General features: G+C 38.8%; 1 protein-coding gene across 4 annotated transcripts in view; it reads left to right on the top strand.

Annotated features, from left to right (window-relative positions):
- BICC1 (BicC family RNA binding protein 1) overlaps positions 1 to 20,235 on the top strand; it is a 95,656-nt gene that overhangs the window by 47,971 nt on the left and 27,450 nt on the right. The window contains exon 2 of one of the 4 annotated variants that reach the window (XM_052677181.1): positions 15,709 to 15,902. The exons of the other annotated variants lie outside the window; for them this stretch is intronic. Coding sequence (XP_052533141.1) covers positions 15,866 to 15,902 — 37 coding nt within the window. The 5' untranslated portion in view covers positions 15,709 to 15,865. The remainder of the gene's footprint in view (positions 1 to 15,708; positions 15,903 to 20,235) is intronic. 4 annotated transcript variants of the gene reach the window in all.

Below are 20,235 nucleotides of genomic sequence, written 5' to 3'. Positions count from 1 at the left end.
TTTTTAACGGAAGGAAAGAAATAAAGCAGTGCTTGCATTTGTTTTCTTGCCAAGTTAAATGAGCCTAGTTCTGAAGCTGAAAAGCGTGAGTTAAAGGCCACAAAGAGGGATGAGAGAGTTGGCTGGCTGGAATTCTGGGTCAATAATTAAAAATGCACATTAAGTAAATTGAACTCTTTTTATCTCCAAGACAAAATAATGTTAGATTGTAAGTGAGGCTCTATAAGTATGTGGAATGAATTTAAATACCAGGGGAAATAAAATAGCTGAAAGTTATGAGCTGGTAACAATCAAAAACCAGTCGAAGGGGAAAAGAAATGCATAATGTAGCTGAGCAGACTGAGCGCTTCTTCAGTGAGTGGTTATCTTGGAAGGCCATCATGCCAGAAATTTTAGATAGCAATGGGCTGCAAATAAGGCATTTGAGCAATATGCTGAGCTACTAATAATGTTTCAACTGCCTGTGAACTGCAGGGTGGCTCTTGAGTTAAGGCTCTTAACTCTCTAACTAGCTTTATTCTGGGCAGTTGTGTGTATATATATACCTAAGATAATAAATTACAGTCTGTGTGCAAGGAACCCCTTAACCCAGAGGTTCCCACTTCTTGTGAAATAAAGAGTAGTTTATATATTCTGTTTACATTTGGTGTCAATTGTTTGCAATTCTGTAACTTTCCATCTGTGGCTACAGCAGCTGTTTATATGGGGAAAATACTCTAAGTGTTCAACATACTCCAGCATTGCTTAATGATGCTGTGATTGAGTGGGGAGTCTGAAAGAAATAACTGGCCAGCTCTCAGTGGACTTGAACTCTGAGAGCATCGTATCTTTTGCCATCTCCTTGGCTGGAAACTGAGTGCCTGATTAGCAGTCATTCAGTGAGGGAGAAGCAATTACTGGTGCTCAGTGTTGCAGCCCAGCTGTATCTTGTATCCTAGCATAATCAAATCTAACCCCATTTGTCATGTAACTTTTCATGGTAGTTTGCCTGCAATTTCAATGGCATCGTACTGTCTTGGTATATGTGGCTTTTGGTCATTCATTTTAGTTCCAGAAGATAAAGAAAAATCATTAGGTAGACTTAAGTCTGCGCAGCTTCTGTCATGTCCGGTCTACTATGAAGTATTTTTTTGCTGTTGTCAGCTCTTTGTTTGAGGTTGTTGATGCCTTTCCAGGAAGGACAGCATACCAATTTCTTTCCTAATTACGGCACATTAGTTGAAATTTGTATGCAATCTAACCATAATAAGGTTCAGAAAGGATCTGAAGGTGAAGTTTTGTACAAGCCCTTGCATCTTATGCTGATCCTTTGAGGAGAAATTTGTGATAACAGATGAAACATTCAGGGTAGAAACCTTGAAGTTGCTACTTTTTACTTCATATATGCTCACTGCAACTTTTACAGTAATAATTGTGAAATGCTATATATTGTGTATTGTCATAGGAGTTCATTCATTTGGGTTTGATGAATGTTTTCTAAAATTTTTGAATTGCAAAATACCTGTGCCTGGGACTCATTGTATATAAAATTTAAACCGTTTAATAATTAAAAATTCTGTTTCAGTATGAAACTGCTTAAAAACAAACAAACAAAAAAAAAAAAAACAAAAAACAAAACAACAGCAACAAAAAACTCGTTACAAAGGCTAGAATACACAAATCAATTATCAGCTCTCAATAGTTACATAGAGACTGAAACAGGAATTTCCTGGCTTTAATGAATACCAGATGCTGCAGTCTTGCTTAAGTGATTGAGGGTAAAGTATTTTGAAATGCACGTTTAGAAAACACACGCACAGGTAGTCTTCTAGTAGCATCTTTGAAAACTTGAACAAATAGCTTTCTAAAAGAGATTCTGTATCATTAAGGCTTTAGAGAGGGAAGCAAAAGATTGTGAAATAGCTCTGTAATGCCCAATTCCTCTCTGCCAGTGACTGAAACAACCAGAATTTATGTTCTGAGCCATGTGCCTTTGGGATGCAAGGGCTGGAGTTCAGGACTGACCAGCAACGAATCTTCTGGAGGTTTCAGATCTTTCCAAGTTCAGTGAATTACAGATCTAATTGGGACAGAGGAATTTTTATATTTACCCTCTTGCAGTTAATGTGCATCTTCCCCCTAGGATGGTTAGTGTTGCTTAGGAGTGCTGTTAATTATCTTGAGAAGATTTATTCAGTAATACTCAAGTCCACAGCAGGACATGAGACTCTAGGTGATAGATCTAAAATGTTTGCCCTATCCCTTTCCAAATACTTCTGCCCTCTTTTTGGTCCAGTTGTTTTGTTTAGCCTTTCTTTTTACACTGTTGCTGCTGTTTATATTGTCATGGATGGATTAAGACTAATTATAAGTAATTTTTACTGTTGGATATGTCTTTCTGTGCATTTGGTAGCTGCTTGAACCCACACTTCGTACTCCCTCTTGTTCGTTACAAGGTTGAGGTTGAGTGAACTTGTAATGCCTAATGCACGGAAGCAGTGTAAGCTGATGAAAAGTATGACAGCAGCAGCACATGTTGGCAGTTTAAGGTACTCTCTAGGAACTTTGGGGAATGAGTTGGATTTTAGAGTTTAGATTTCATGCATATTTATCTCTTTGATTCTTCCTCGTAATATTTTTACTCGTTCTCTCTGTGCCTTTGTTAGAAGTTAGAATGTGTGTCCTGAGAGCATAGGCAGCCCTGCAGACACGTATGGCCAACAACAGGCCCTCGAATAGCTTCATCTGGAAAATCAGTGACACTTAGCAGGAGCGAGTTCAGACAGTTGGAGCAGGGAACGCTTGAGGAGATTACAAAAGGTGATAAAAGGAAACATGAAGTGAACTAAGAGAACAGGGAAAGTCCAGTGTTTCTGAACTTCAGGTAATAAAATACTGTACGTGGATGATTGGCTTGTATATAAGCAGTTCAGCATTTTGTTTGCCAGTTTTTAGTGTCACATGTGCAGACACTTCATGATTTACACGTGTTCTTTGGAGAGATTACCTCATTTCATAACATGCAAATGCATCCCTGACCATTGCAGCTATTGGGACTGAGCTGAATCCCAGATTCACACAAAGGTGGAATTGCTGTTCCCAAATGGAGACTTAAGTAAAACACAGCATAAAAGCTAAGTGACACCTCAGAATTGCTTATTGTAGTGTATCATAGATGCAGATGAAACATGAATGGTTGTATTTGAACAGAATATTTTCATCCGAGTCAGTGAGCCGATTCCCTTGGAAGTAAATGGGGTACAGGTAAGGCAGGAGTGTTCCGCTTGTGTTCTGAATATGTCTGTCGCATCTCTTCCATAGACGACTGCAGTGTTCCCTCTTCATGCTCTTTTGACACATGGCCTGTGGTTACCATGCAGCATAACCTGAGGCACAGGAGGAGAACTGCTCACCAGACTTGGCCGTTTGTTTCCTTCCTTTACAAACTATACTCACTATTTTGTACCAAGATGTGGTAGCAGAGAAATGGTCCTTGTCCTCACGAATACTTAGAACTGAGACTAACGGTGCAACCAGCGGGGAACTTGGAGTACTGTGAGAAGTGTGTGGCATAAAGAAGTGGTCTGGCACTCTCAAAGCAGGAGTTCCTCACTGCGTTGCTGTAATTTGTAATAAATGCAAAGTTGGAATAAACGAGTAGTTTTCTCTACTTCCAGTGATCATTGAGGATGCAGGAATACTAAAAGGGTTCCAGAGCATGCTACTAAATTGTAAGTTAAATAACCATTTTTTTTTAAATACCAGGAGACTTGGTGTACTTCAGAAGCTGGCATGTTTGCAAAGAGCAGTTATATAAACTGCAGTTTTACCCAAGAATTTGGCCAAGTCTGAGTTTAGTCAAACAAGCATAAAAGTAACTGAAGATTACCTAATAGTTTAGACTATTTACTTCTGTCTTGTATAACAGCTTATGTTGAAAACTGTAGACTGTTTCCAGCAGTTTGGCAGCTATAAGACTTGATGACCTTGCAGTTTAAATATATAATGTAGTGCTATATGTGTGCATCTATATGCATGAAAAGAAAGAGAAAAACATGCAACTTAAGTCTAGTGCTTTCCTTTCTCAAGCATTATTTGTATATGTTATTTCTCCTTAGTGTATTTACAGCCATAATTGGGCTTTGTTATTCTGTATTTTATTTGTGACCGATGGGGTGAAGAGAGATTAGTTGCTCTCTTTTTCACGGTGCATATATGTGCACTGTCAGCTTCACTTTTTAACCTAAATTAGAACAAAATTCAATTTGTAAGTAGCTGTGTTATGGAAAAACTGCTGGTGTTGACAACGTGACATCTGTTAATTAAACCCATTCAGCTGAAAAAAATCTTTAGCCTATTTTGGTACTTTTCTGAACATAAGTGTAGATATCAGACTAGCATTATTCTGCATGAAAATCATAACTGTTAGTGTAATGTGGGGGATTACTGAATTCTTCATGATGAAAATGATTCTAGCCCAGAATAAAACCATATGTGCCAGTGTATATGTAAGTAGAGGAAAATAAGCAACTTTCTTTTGTGAATACACACAGTAAGTTTGAGTGTTCACAGACTAGATTTAGATATTTATATTTTCAGATTGAGGCCATAAACTTCTTCAAATTCATCTGTTTCGTGGTGAATTGCTGTTTAACTCTCAGGTCGGGAAGGAGAGTTTTGATGTGTGTGAACCTCAGCTACAACATCAGGGCATACTTTTTTACTAAAAATGATAGGTTATTTACTTCCAAAAATGTATAAACTTTTTCTTACAAAGGCTAAATTTCCTATTGACACTTACTGTCTTAATTCTTTGAAGATAAGTGAATCCTACTGTTTTTGTAGGGAATTCGATCATGTGAACTGTGGTGATGCTCTTCAAGCACTTAATCTTGCCTATCACAGAAGTCCTATAATATCATTCACTTCTAAAATGAGTCTTTTTAATTGTAACTGTATAGAACCTTTAAAAACATGCACAAAGTGACATGGGAAACAAAGCTTAATACGCTGCAATTGCTTCTATGCTTGCCAGTAGCTGTTTTATCACATAGCAAAGTTTTTTCTCAAGTTTAAAGACCATAGTAAAGACTACAACTTACTGCAGAAGTTGTCCGTAGTTTCTGTAAATGCAATCATGTGTTTTGTGACTGAATTCATGTCAGTCAAAAGTGTTGAGGCAGCCCCACCAAAGAAGGTGTGATACTGTGTCAAAGAACTGCCAAATACTCCAGATGTGTTAATGCAGCAAACAGCAGTGATCTTTGATAATTCTGGTCAACTTCTGTTCCTGACCTATCTTCATCTCCCTGTATGCTGCTGCTAGTTAAAGTTACTGTAGTTTCTGCTGTTCTCAGGAAAAGACAAAGCAAAACAAATGGACAGTGTAAGACATAAAACATCATGGGACTTGACCAGGTAACTTTCCCATCTTAAATTCCACGTTATGAAAAGCTGCTTAATTTATTTAGAGCCTTGTCTTACTCCCATGTATTTTGCTCAGGCCCTTGGAGTTCCACAGCATTGCATTGAGCTTTTGATGAACTATTATATTGGCTTTAATTAGGGATATGAAATAGTGCAAGTTTTGTGTGAAGAGAAAGCTGAAGTTCTGCTAGGTGCATAGATGTGTAAGTGCTTAAAAAACAAGTTAACTTACTTATCCATGCATGTTCAGACTCCAACAGTTTGTTGTCTCAGCATTGATTTCAATGTAGATAGGTGGAAACATCAGTTCAAATGGCATAATGCAATACTGCTTGTTGTCTAGAGACTGTAAATGATGTTCCACATCCCAGTGTGAACTCTGCCAGCAGGTAGTGCTGCCTATCCAGGCTGACTGTTGGTAGTCACAGGGCAGTGTGGGAATGCCTGGAATGGAAGGGGGATGTTCCTCTAACGCTAAGAGCAGGGAGGTGCTGAGGCCTTTGTGAGGTTTTGAAAACTCTTCCATATGGTGAACTCTTGTGAAAGGGTAGAGATATGACAAAGGGAAATGGTTTTAAGTTGAAGGAGGAAAGATTTAAGTTGAATGTCAGGGGAGTTCTTTACTATGAGAGTGGTGAGGTGCTGGCACAGGCTGTTTAGGCTGTGGATGCCCTGTCTCTGGAGGTGTTCAAGGCCAGGTTGGATGGGGTACTGGGCAGCCTGGTCTGGTGTTAAATGTGGAGGTTGGTGGCCTTGCCTGACTGCAGCATGGGGGTTGGAGATTCATGATCTTTGAAAACCCTCCCAGGCCATTCTGTGTGATTCTGTGTGTGTTATTCCTCCTCTGTAAGTGGCAACAGGATCCTGGTGCATTAATTCAAAGCATCTGACAGTAGTAATAGACATGATGTTTTTTGTCACCATGCCACCAGAGCACCCCTATTCCCTATACTATGAGTAATGATAAGGATGTGCTCAATTGTGACTTTTCTGAGTACTCTAACAGCAAAGACCACTAACCACTTTTGCTAGAAACGAAGTCAAGGCAGACAGAGCTGTTTTCACAGCTGCTGACCGGTGTGCTTGTGGTCTTATCTCTTGCTTTCCTGCATGCCTGCTGTGTGTCTCTTTGTCTCCATAGCTGCCTGCTAGGCAGCTCAGCCCTCCAGCCTGGCATGCCCTGGTGTCCAAAGCAGCTGCTGTGGAGGGAATTCAGCACCAGTGCTTTGTTAGGACAGTGCTGTTTTCTCAGTGGAATCTTTGTAAAGCTTTGTACTTTTGATTCCCAAGGTAAAAAGTGTAGGTCTAACTTCATACCAGGTCAGTAAAGGTTTTTCTTAATCTTGGCATCTACATGCTTTGTATTTGCTGGGCCCCCTGACAACACAACTGCTGGGTTTGCTGTTCTGCTGTGGGCTGTGCATGCAGTAGAATTCCCGTGTGGCTTTCATGACCTCAGTGAAAAAAAAAAAAAGATTCATTCCGATATGTAATTGTTAACTTTGTATAAAAGTAAAATTAAAAAAAAAAAACAACCAACAAAGCAGACATGAATTCTTTAAATCTACTTATACCTGAGCAGCATGTGAATTTAGCAATAGAATGCTTTTGCATATTGCAAGCAGTTGTGTCAGGAGGTAAAGGATGCCGTAAAATGTTGAGAATTTCTAGTAAGACTTACTGAGGAAGGAATAATCATTTTTTTCTGCATTTGTTCATAAAATCGATCAAACCATTCCAACATGGTATGTAATCTGACAGGTCTTTTTCTGTTCATCAAAATGGCATAATTATTTTTGTGCTTGAGCTTTCTACAGCAGAATGAATGCTGTTTTGCATTTAACATAGGTAAATATTTAAAAACGTGATCAACAGTATGCTTGAGGTAAAATAAAGCCAAATAATTCTGTAATCTGAAATGCAAAATACCTTCATTTTGGAAGTTTGCTATAATACTGACAAGTACTCACTCAATGATTTTGTGGCTTTCTATAACTTCACTGGATTGTGGTTCAGATCATCTGAAATGCTTCAAGATTTGATCTATCTGTGATGGAATTGAAATAAGCATTTTGAACTGAAATAGGCTTACAAGAACACTTTGATCTTCATTGGGATATAGGAGTGATGGTCAGATAATTCCTATCAATCAGAAACAGGCTTGTTAGGCTTTAGGTTGTATTTCTTGAAGATACAGAACAACTAACAATTGTTGACAGCGGCATTTGTGTATCATCTGCTTTTTGACTATTACCACTCACTACTAAGTTATTCCTTTTGTGAAGAGATTATACACAATCTTTAGATGGTGAGGGGCCTGGAGCATCTCTCCTATGAGGAAAGGCTGAGTGAACTGGGTCTGTTCAGCCTTGAGAAAAGAAGACTGAGAGGAAATCTGATCCAGGTCTATAAATATCTAAGGTGTGGGGGGCAGAATGGCGAGGACGGACTCTTTTCAGTGGTGAATGGAGACAGGACAAGGGGAAACTGACATAAGCTGCAGCATGGGAAGTTCCACACAAATGTGCGCAAGAACTTCTTTACAGTGAGGTGACGGAGCACTGGAACAGGCTGCCCAGGGAGGTGGTGGAGTCTCCTTCTCTGGAGTTGTTCAAGACCTGCCTGGATGCCGACCTGTGCGACCTGCTGTAGGGAACCTGCTTTGGCAGGGGGGTTGGACTCGATGATCTCTGGAGGTCCCTTCCAACCCCTACAATTCTGTGATTTAGGACTTTTTCATAAGAAACGATCAACTTCGAGGATGTCAAATGTCACTTGAAGCCCACACTGTTTTTGGTTTTGTTTCGGAGCATGTAACTTGTCTAGAATTTGATTGGTAAAGCACTGAGAAAAGACATATGTTGTTTCATTTTGAACTCACTCCTGCTTCCATGTGTTTAAATCCTAATGGTTCATAAAGTTTCAAATGAATCTGAAGTTTCTGGATGTGCACTTTATGAGCAATATTAGTATTAAGCATTCACATGAAACAAAATTTTTTGCAAGCCTATTTAAAGATACTGATTAAAATACATCACTTAAGCATTAGCATTTGGCCAGTGAAGAATAATGACATGAGGTTAACAAACAAGATGCAAATTGCTGTGTTTTGATTTGAAACAAAATTGACTTGAGTGTGGGAAGGTAGGACCCCAAAACAGCTTTCCAGAGCATAAAGAAAATGACATACACAGCAGAAATGAAGTTCAAGAACTTGTCAGACTTCGAAATAATAGCAGTAATGAAAAAAAGCCATTTGATAACTTCATTGAGGAGTCAGAACAATGTTTTTACACTCTAAAGAAATAATACCGAATACACTCTTTTATGTTTGAAGAAATCCCACACTTAAGCTGTCATTCCAGTTCCATACTATTATCTTTCTGTAGCTCTATCCAATGTGCAATCCTCTCCTCAGGAAGGGGATGTTCCAGGCTTATTGCTGACTGCAGGAAAAAAAGGTCTGCCATGTTAATCTCTCTAAACTGGTGCACCACCTTTAGGCTGTCTAAAAGTAAAATGTAAGTATCTTACATTCTTTGTAGATTTTGTTGTATTATAAATAAAATTCTGATACATTTATGTTGAAATTGCTTTCATTTCAAACATTCTTCATGCTGTGGATTCTAAATATAGCCCAAGGCTGTGCCAAAGGCTGACTGCAAACACACAAAACCATCATTGATAAAAACGCACTTTAATGACTTCCTCTGGAAAACTCTAATTTGAATCATATGATCTTTCTGGAGTAAGCAGTAGAAGGGAATATCTGAAAAACAGCTATAGTATGGAATGGCTTTCTGAACTCTAAGCTTTTGATCTGAACAAGCTTAACTTTGTATAAACTCTGCAAGTAATTTTATGTCTTGGTTATGGGGCAAGACTAATATTTCCTGTAAAGCAATTCAGATCCAAAAAGCAAAAGCCAGGGCATCAATAGTGTTCTTGGGATACATGCGATTTCCCCCTAGATGGTGAGCAGTTAAGAAATAATAATTTTTTTGGAAGATATTTGTCTTGAGCTCTGGTAGTGTGTAGGTCTAGCTGTGTGGCTGCAACTGTTAAATTGGTTTTGTTTGTCTATTGAGATTGGTACTGTTCAGTGATGTTTATCAGCCAAGGTTAGTCATTGAGAGCTGCTGGCAATGTTTGCCCCCTACCTTCCACTGACATGGAAGGAAAAAGCAAATGGTATCTTAATGGGAGGAAAGATGTGGGAAAGGAGCAAGTTGGGGATGGAGGGAGAAGGGAGAAACACTGAAAAGAAATGAGTGGTTAATGAAGAGACCAAAGTAAGTTGGAAAGATGTAGTTCAGCAAATAGTTTGCAGGAGGCATGAAGATAGAGTGGAAATCTCAAAGAAATGAAGCTTTTGAAAATGGAGAATAGAAGAGGTAATAATGGAAGTGGCATAGGAGAACGGGAAAACAGATGAGTGGTGGAAAGAGGAAGGTGCTGGGGAGAAGAAGATGATGACAAGGAATATTCCAAGTGGGGAGGGGGGTTGTTACCCAGTGTTAATGGCTCTTTGCCATGGGACTTAGTCAGGAACCCTTTTGAAGTTTGTACTGGAAGAGTATTATGGGAAAAAGCTGGTAAATACCATTATGTTGATGCAGATTTTGCTTGCTGTTTTAAACTGGTGACTTAATACTTACCATGCTACCATTCTTGTATCTAATATCCTAATGCAACTTCATTAAAGATGACTCCAATCTTGGGTAGGTAAATTTTTTTTAACAGGTACCATGTCTTTAATTAAAACATACCTTTGATTTAAAATGTAGGGAATGCAAAACAGTTTCTTGCCTGGGAGTTGAGTATATTGGCACTTCCTGCTAAAAATGTATATAAAAAAAAAAAGTATGTGCAAGTAAAATAAGACAACAAAAAGGGTTACATTTGAGTGCAGCTACTATCTAGTTTATTATACTTGTGTCCAGTACATTGTCAGATAATGTAAACTGCTTGGTTTTCTAACGCTGCAGGAGAATAAAATGTGATAAAATAAGCTGAGACAGTACTGGGCTTGATGAAATTGCAAGCTATTTTGTGGAACTTGCTTGAAGTATCATGATGCCAAACTGTTGCCATCAAGAATGCAGAGTATTTCTATGTGTATGCTCTTCCCCTTTTCTGCTATAGCAGTATGGAGTGAAATGTAGGAGTGCTGTTAGTGTTAGCTTTTCTGCCTATGGGTGCTGTCTCTGACTTGCAGAATTATAAATGTGTGAACTGGCATATGTGTAAATATACATTTGGTCACTTCAAAGAAATCTATGTTTTCAGAATGTGTACACGTTCTAGAAAAAAGAAGGAAGAAAAGATCAGTTATGAATGTTTAGGTGCAGTATTTGTTCTCTTTGCTTCCAGGAAACAGGGAGACTGGGTGGTTGCCCACCCTTAAAGTGACTGCTATATTGCACTTCTGACTACTTTCCAGTACTGGTCAGCAGTTTTAGTGATTGTTAGTGGATGGATAGTATGTATTTTAAAAGTATGCAGATAGCATCAAGGTAGAAATGCAACTTTTAGTCAGAGCATACTGAAGAAATGATATCTCAGTAATAATTTGGCATAGGCTGATTTGAGAAGAAAGGTGGGGAATACAGTGTTGAAGAGAGGGGTTTATCTGTTACTACACACTACAGGCTAAGCAGACTGTGCAGTGTGATGCTGTATCTCAGCATAAAGCAAAATAGGGCATTTTTAGATTCATTGCTCGTAAATAAAGGGGAGGATTATTTCATATTCACAAGAGAAATCTCAGAAATGCTATCGTGCCCAGTCAGCAGTGCTGCTCGTCAGGATTTGGACTACTTGGAGGAATTCCTGGGAAAAGCAGAGGAGATGCTTAGAAAACAAAGTAGGAAATTTTTTTTTCTTACTATTTTAATATATGAAACATTAATAATTTATGTAGTGGTAGTAAAATAGTGATTGTTATCAGTGTCTTAGTACAGGATTATAAGCAAACACTTCTGTTGAGAAGAGATTTCTTAGATATTACAGAGGACAAGGGTAGGTAATACTGCAGCGTTGTTTGTGGTGGTTTGGCTGGTGGTTTGTTGGTGTCTTTCTTTTTTTTTGCATAGTTTTTGCTGCTTGCTCTCTTGCAATTTTAGTAAAAACTCATACCACAGTCAGCTGAAAATGAATGCCTTGTAACTTGTGTTTGAGTATCTGCATTTAGATTCCTAAATCTGTATCTGAATGTGGTATCCTTTGCTGGTTTCCTCTGGTCTGCTGGCAGGGAAAAGCAGTGAGCACAGAGCTGGGATGAGTGTAAGTGCTGGAGGGGGTGTTCCTCACAGAGGTGGACTCTTCACTACGCTTTGTCACATTTCAGTTTCCATTGTTTCTCATTTCATACCCTTGTCAACCTACAGCTGTGTTGTCTCAGTGTCACAGCCATCATGCTGCCATCAACACTGCCTAGATGTTTATAACTGAGCAGCGAATGTTCTGCTGTGCCAGCTGTTTTTGCTAGTGGGTGGCGGGGTACCCAGATGCGTTGGGTTTTGAAGAAGAGCACTGCATGCAGCATCTCGTGGAGGCGTCCCCTCTTCTGTGCTGCCCTTTTGTAGTGCATAGAAGGCCAGGTGCAGATGTTCAGACATCTGTGCCTCACCTAAGGAAGGTGAGGCTGCAGAGGGCTGAGTGAATCAAACAGAACTTCTGGGAGATGCAGGGTTTCTCTGTGTTTGTCATTGAGGATTTTTGTTCTAAAAATGTTTTAAAACTCTGTTTCCTGCAGAGGGCTTTTTTCCTCCTAACCTTTTGCAATTGGTACTGGCATACCTGTCATGCTTTGGAATTTCTGTCAAGCAGCCTCTTTGATTTGCAAGTCTCGTGGGCGCACACAGCTTTGGAGTTACTCCTATGCCTGGCCATAGCAGGAAACAGAAACAATTTTGACTGATTTTTGTCTGACTAAAATAAGTTGAAAGGAAGTTTTGTAGTATGGAATTTATTGGTTGAATTATCAATGTTTATTTTTTACATTTCTGGACTCTACTTGAAAGCTAGAATTTTGACTTGTCTGCATTGAACAGAAAACTTGTCTTCTCCCACAAATATTTAGACAGCTGAACTGTGGGGACAGTTCTCAGCTGTCTTAATGTTGTTTGTCCACAGCTGTTGCTTTGCCTTTTTCTACCTTAAAATGATTGAACTGATTGGTTGCTAGGAAGGGACTTTATTTTTTTTCTTGCTGTAGACAGTGGGAAATCAACACTGGAAGTTTCTCTGCTTCAAATGGTGAGTGTAGAACTCAAAACAGAAAAGTCTGCTTGCCTTTGTTTCTCAGCAACTCAAGTGGAACACAGCAACCACCACAACCCTCTTCCCGAGTCAGTGTGTCCTCTACCTGAAGGCCCAGATTTCCTTTATCACACTGTTTTCTATTAATAATGTGCCAAGAATAACCATCTTTGTATTGTCATCTGAAAGACACGTGCTGGCAGGCGTGCTCTTCCATGAGTGGTTGCTTTCATCTGGATGAGAAAAAAAGCTGTAGAGCTGGGGTTGTTCTGATGTCTTTGGTGCTTTGCTCATGAGCGAATTGGAGGAAAGGTCTTTATAGTCTTTATGTATTCTCTCCCCATGATGCTTTGTAATTAACCAACAGGCTACCTGTTAGACGGTAATTTAACTAGGGATCATCTTCACAAGGCTTTGAAAATGGGTAAATATTTTCCTGAATGTGTTGCTAAGGCTATCAATACATAATTGACTTCAAGATTTAAAGCAAGTCTCTTTCTGACGCTGTGTTTATTGTTTGGAATGCCAGATTAATTACAACATGTACTGCAGGCTCTGTGTTATGAGCTGCATCTGCTTTCTGTTAACTTTCTCCATAAATGAGAAATTGTCAGTGCAAACAGCTTCTCATGTTTTGAAGAAAAGTCCCCTAACTCTGTAATTGTGTAGTTTAAAAATTACAGAGCAGTTGTATTTAGATAGCAAGCTAGTCCATTCCTTTCGTTTCTGGAGGAGCTGACCTAGGCATGGTCTCCTCCCTGTTTTGCAATGAATAAGTGAGGCGACTGTCCCAGGCTGTGCAGAACTTGGCTGCAGGAGTTGATTCTCTTTGATTGGAGTTGTTTGACATGCACAAATTCACAGCATCCCCTGTGCCAGCAGCTGGCAGCACAGGGTTCATTTACTGGAGTTACTCATATCAGCCTTCAGCTTGTTTCCATTTCAAAAGGCAGACAAACCAACAAATTCTCCCTGCTTTGCATGCAGCACAGGTGAGAACTGAGAAACCTTTAAAAGAAAGTTTTTGCTGAAGTCTTGTTTGTGGAGAAACTGTTGAGTCTTCTGTGCTCAGTGCTTGTGCTGTATCTAGTGCTGCTTCTACACCAAAGCATTAACCTAGAGAAACATGCAGTACTTTGTGGTCATATTTGTGAGTGATTCAAGGGAACACTGAAATAGTGAGTGATGTAGCAGGTGGGAATGGTAGAAAGGAAAGACAAACAAAAAAAAAACCAAGAAGAAAATGACATCAACTCTTGTCATTCCTCAAGAAAAGTAGGAACGCAGTTGTAAGATTTTCTGCTTGTGATCAGGGCTTGTTGTGTGTTGTGTAAAGAACAGCAGTTTGCTTATACTCAAGCAGATAAAGCAGAGCCAAAATACAAGCACATTTATGAAGGGAATTATCAAGAGGTTTGTCCTATGAGAGTGCTTGGCAGGAATGGCAGTGAAACTAAAACTTTTGGACCTGGAATGCAGCAATACAAATTCATGTCATTGTAACTAAATTACTTGAATACGCATTTGTTGCTATCTGTTCTGCTAAAACTGGTGCTAACTGATGCATTGTTTTTAGATTTCTAGGCTTTTCTTGCCATTAGCAGTAGCTGGTGGTGTGCACTGAGAGTGACTGCTCTTCTGTATCATCCCCATTTGGACTCAGATTTGAGGCATTCACATCCTGTGGGTGCTCAGTAGGAGATAAATTTTTCAGATGTGTTTTGCAATTGATCTTATGCTGGAGATAGATGTACAGGATTGATGCAGAGCAGATTGATCCAAACCATTTCCCTGTAGCTGTTGCTACCTAGTTAAGCTGTCGAGAAGATTGTTCAAATGTTTCTGTATTACACTTGGCACTGTTCTCTTAAGAAAACAAAACAACTGCCTTTGCATTGTTCATTAGAAACGCAAATGATATAAGACACTTTAAATAACTTCATTATTCAGACAAGGGTTTTCTTTTTTTTTTTTTTTTTTTACCCTTACTACTACCATACTAAAGCAGAGAAAGCTGTAGAGTATTGGTAATTGTAACCAAAAATGGCATCCTTAATCATCTTTGTCTTTAGTCATCAAGTGCCTAGTGCAGTGTTGAGAACCTGCTGTTCCTGTCTTTCTGATAGATGTTTAATTCCTATCAGTTCTCAGATTGACTGTTGTTTCCTCTGTTCACACAGATACTCTCAGTGCAGTATTCTTTACTGAAAGACTGGTTGCATCCACTTGTTCCAGCCACATAGTTGGTGCTAATAAGTTATTCCTGTAGTTGCACAGGGTACAACTCGCACAGTGAGATGCAGTTAGGGCAATAAGGCGTTAAAAGGAGTGGCAGTAATCAGGAGGCATGAAGATTCAAAGTAAATGAAGTTGGATTTGGAATGCAGGGCAGTTTGCAAAGGCAGCTGTGCCTAAGACATATGGTTAGTGGCTGGGTCAGATGCTGTGATGCTTTTTCCCTTTTATTTAGCAAAGAAAGCTACAGTGACTTTTTGAGGAGTACGTGCGTGTAATCTAAAATCTCCAGGCTTCTGCATCAAGGCTGTAGTCTTAAATTTGGGCATGTGTGCACTGAAGATATAATGGTGTTCTCATAGGAATTTAAGTCATCTGTTACTATTCTTATAATACTTTTTTTTTTTTCCTCCCATTATTTCTCATTTTCTTTCCTAAGCACTGTGGTTCTGCATTTGGGCTTTGAGAATCAATGATGATAGACTATTAATGAACTATTAATTCATTTGTGTATTTTTCATGCTTAAGATATAACAGACCTTGTGTCATGCTAAGGACTGCCTTGCCTGGGGTGGCTTCTTAAGGTCAAGGCTGAAGAACAGCTATCCAGGGAGGAGCAGCGTTGATAATTTGCCTTCTAATGTCTGAATGCACTTAGAAAATGCCTCTAATGATGATATTTAGCAAAAGTAAAAATAAAGAATCTAAGCTAATAATAGGAAGAGTGCTCTGATGATTACTGTGTATCTGAAGTAGAACTCTTTACGTGACTACAATTAATTCATTCTTATTTCTTCTTTTCAGGTTTTCCTCTTCTCCACCTTGGCCTTCATCTTCTCCCTTCAAATCTGATTACTTTTCTGTTCAATTTGCCATGCCTTGTTACCTCTGCCTTGTCTTGCCTCCTTTCTTGTACTTTCAGAGAAGTCTTTTCTTCTGTCTCTAGATCAGAAATCCAGTCATGAATAGTTTTACTCCAAAAATGATAAATTGTACAGGTAATCTATTTTTAAGCTTATCTGATATTTCTGGCTGATTGTTTTTTAATTCTGGGCCTTCTAAACTTTTAATTTCTGGTGTTCTGCAGTGACATTTTCAAGGCTGTGAGAAGATGTGAATGCAGGATTCAGCTGTGATTTGATGTATATGTGCTCCTAGTTTTATTCACTTATGAGATTACATCAAACAGCTTTTACTTGAGGTAGCCCATTTACATTTTTAAGGTCATCTTTTAAACTACCCTATATAATACATGAAGTCAGAGAAACAAGATGTCATTTCTCAATTCTATGAAATGTTACACAGTGTTTCTTCAGTTCTTTGCTTTTTGTGGAGGGAGATGGTGTCACAGTGTTGCTTTACCCGGTCCCTGCTTCAGAAATACGGTTATGTGGACCCATCCATTTACATGTGTTTCTGTGTATGTATGTGTATTTATTTTTTTTAAATGCTGGAGAGAAGTAAGGAGGAAGATGGTAGGCTTCACCACCATACGTTGTTATAGTGTGCAGCACTGAAAGGTGATGCTCTGATATCTAATGCTCCTCAGGTGACCTATTAGCAGTAACCAAAATGCAGAATGAGTCAAGGGTTGCATGTGAACTGCTTTCCCTGAAGCTGAAGCAGCAGCTTTCCACCTTTTCATTCTGAGTAGAACAGAAGTCTTTCTTAAGAAGGTTAAACGCCAGTAAGAGGGAAGGATGAGAGTCAAAATAAACATATGATATATGTATATATAAAAATATATGAGAAACAAGAGCCTCTCAAGTATGCGCATACATACAGGCAGTGGTTCTAGCTTTTCACAAGAGCATTTCATTATCATCTGTTCATCCACAATAGATCCTCCAGAATGCCCAGAGCCTTAGGATATGTCTACTCTGAAGACGCTGTTAATTGCTTGCAGCCCATGTTGAGTTTTGTGGTGCTTTGGCTGGGCTTTTGATGATCCCTATTTAGCCAGCTGAAATGTTTTTCTGATATGGGAGCTCCGCAGTCTAATTTAAACTATGTGAGGGAAATAAAAAAAATAAACAAAACGAAACCCAATCCCATGGCATTCAGTGATATCTCTGAGGACGCGGGGAAGGCTGCGCTAGGAAATGACCCACTGCGTTCTGCCTCAATACAAGTAGCTGCTTTCTTCTGCAATTTAAATACCAGGGAGATAAATGCAATGAGGTGTTTTGGAGAGAAGGGTGAGAATTCTCAGCTGATGACCAAACAGCAAAAAGTGCCCAAATGACAAATTTCTTTTCTCGCTTCATTGCATTAATTTGCATATGCCCTTAATTGCTTGCATTTGCTGCATGCTTTTTGCCTTCATGTTTTTACTCCATGGAACTAGAGTGAGCCTGTTTCAAGTTTGTTAGGCACTGACATCAAACCTCAAACTATCTTGGTTGGTCAGTGAATATATCCACTGTAGCAACTGTGTACGCAATACTTTATTTGAAAACATTTTTTTTAACTATCTCTTTTCTGCATTAATACTAATTCCTGCTTGACTTTTCCTGATTAAAATTTATGGTTTTATAGACATGTTTCATCTTATTGCTGTAGTGTGAACAGCGTTCTTTCTGTTGAGAACATGCATGTTTGTTTGACTTTTTGGTGTAGCTTGTTATGTTTTTACTAATACCTTTTCAGCTGATAGTTTCAAAACTTGCCTTTTCATAACTTGTCCTTAAAGATGCTGCATCTCTTTTGTCTTCTTCTTTGAGTAGCTCAGATTCAATTACATACACATGGGCTATTCACATCCTGTTTAGCTTCTTACTGTGGATGACTGTCATCTGCCCTTGTGCTGCCCAGTTGGCTAGCTAATTTTAGAGTAGTGGTGTTTCTGCAATGTAAGTTGAGCCTGTTCATCATGTAAACAAGCTAGAAGCGTAACTGTGGTCTGAACAGCTCTTACCCATTAAATGTAATGTCTGATTTACAATGGATGCCTGAAAGTTAAATGTCTAATTATTTCGAATATTTCTTGCCTGGCAGAAGTTAACGTAGGTTCATTTGCAGTGGCACAAATGTGGTTTGCTTGGAGGAGTTTTGTTTATAGAAATGCTGCACACAATAGTAGCAAAAAAGCTTGAAGCTTGCTGGTAGAGCTGTGGACAAAGACAGAGGAGGTGGAAACACTGCCAAAGTGTGGAGTGAGGAATTTGAGGAGAGGAGAAATAAAAGGCCACTTCAAGGCAGGAGTCTGGCAAAATGCAGACTGTAGAGGAAAACATCCAGCGTTTTCTGTTGTGCAACTTCAGCTTTGTATTTTATATCAACATTCCCCTATACTCAAAGGAAACCAAACTGTTAAAGTAAATTGCATATTTTCCATTCTTAGGAAAGAAACTCCACCTCAAAACAGACTACAAGATAAATGCCGGTGCAGCAAAGTTCTTTGCTTTTTGCAAGACTTTAAATGTTATCTAAGTCACAATCTTTTCCAGCTTCTGATGGTGTACAGCCGTATGTGCTTTTAACATGCAGGTTTTCCTGCAGTCTTTAGTCTTTGTAGCAAGTAGTTCATAAAGATTCAGTGTCTCATTTCTTCTTTCATAATAAGCATCTGTTCTTTGCCATAATTACACATTTAAAATACACTTCCAGTCAGGGGAACTGCTAAGTATGGAATTAAGCCTTGATTGTGTTCAAAAGCCTCTAAAGGAAAAAGGTGTGGGAGGACTGTTTTAGTAAAAATAAGTACAAAACCTATGTTCTTTAGGATAAAATAGTTCATGCTTTCTTAATGATCTTACCCAGCTGTCATCTGGGCGGAAAAAAGGCAGCTTATCATTTTCCTTTGTATCATTTTCCTTTGGTATTTGACAGGCAAGTAGGATTTGGATTAAAAAAAAAAACAAACAAACAAAAAAAAAAAAACATAATGATAGTGACCTGACTGTATGTACTGTATGTACCTTCCCAAGAAGAAATTACTGTTATTTAATATCAGGAAAAAAAGTACAAGAACCACTGAATTTAAGTGAAAAACATGACAAGGTATAGATTTGGGAGGCTGAATCTGGTGAATCATTAGAGTAGAAAACTTTCCACTTGTCCACATCTTACAGAGGAACTGCAAAGCAACAATTTGATTCTCTGAGAGGTATATTTAAGAAATGTAAATGTCTGTAGTACACAGAAAATCAGACTACCTAATTCAATTGCTGCTCTGACTTTCTAATCAATTCCTGAAGTGGTGACCTGGTTTTGCGTGTTACTTTGATACTGTGTGGGAGTCTGCTGGTTCAGCTTTCAGCAATACGTCCTTCCAGTGCACTCTCAGCTCCTGCAAAGCCCACTTAAAGTATTCAACTTCTCTTGGTTGAACATAAGCTTTTTGCTTGCTTACTTTTGTTTTTGCTGTGTGCATGAGTTTTTGTAGTTTTGTCTGTTTTTTTTAAATGCAAGATTTTGTCTGTAATGTCATATGTAAACTGCATTTCCTTGAAGGAGTGAGCAAGCCTCAGAGGAGGAATTCTGGTAACATGAAAACAAGTTGCTTCATATCCATTTCCAACCACTGTGCCATTGAGAAGGAGTCAAATGAGGAGAGAGTACTTAAGACCACATTTGAAAGATTTATCACTGACAACAGTGGCAGTAGATGTAGATTTGTCACTGACAACAGTGGGTTCTTTTTGTTTCTTAATGTGAGGAATTGAGCTTTTTTTCCTCTAAAAGCAAAGAAAACTGAAGCAATACAGAATTACTTCTTTCTGAAGCTGTAAGTATCAACAGAAAAGGGACCCAAATGAGGTGAATGAGGGAGAAAATGCATGACCTGAAATCTATCTTGGCCCCTGCTGGAACAAACATGACAGAGCTGCAGTACTTGTCATTGGTACTAAGAGCTATGGGATGCTAGCTGTGATACCAGATATTTTTCATACTTGTGACCAAATGGGTATTGAAATGCTATGTTTACGATTATGTGAAAATCAACCCTGAATTGTTTTTGTTTTTGGTTTTGTGTTTTTCCTGGTTGCCTCTAATGAGCACTTGGAGCACACATCATGTGCTAGAATCTGCTTCTGGGAATTTCAGCCTGCGCCATCCACTTCAAATATCACTCACAGCTTAAACACATTAGAACCACATGGCTTATTGTCAACTTAAAACAGAAAAAAAATAATGCCCTTAAGACTATTTTGGTTTTTCTTACTTTGTTGTGAAAAGGCTGAAGCAGCATATTTTCAGGGCCTTTCTTAGGTTCTATGCACATACCATGTTCTAGCAGCTACAAGTTTTGTTTTGTTTTTTTTTAAAGAAATATGTCTGTTTCTTAGAACTCAAAATGCCACATTTTTCTTGACTTTCATTAAACTT

Source organism: Tympanuchus pallidicinctus, unplaced genomic scaffold (genome assembly GCF_026119805.1).
Source record: "Tympanuchus pallidicinctus isolate F22 unplaced genomic scaffold, pur_lepc_1.0 scaffold16, whole genome shotgun sequence".
Taxonomy (NCBI): domain Eukaryota; kingdom Metazoa; phylum Chordata; class Aves; order Galliformes; family Phasianidae; genus Tympanuchus; species Tympanuchus pallidicinctus.
The sequence above is the reverse complement of the archived record's forward strand: the minus strand, read 5'-3'. Positions and strand labels throughout refer to the sequence as shown.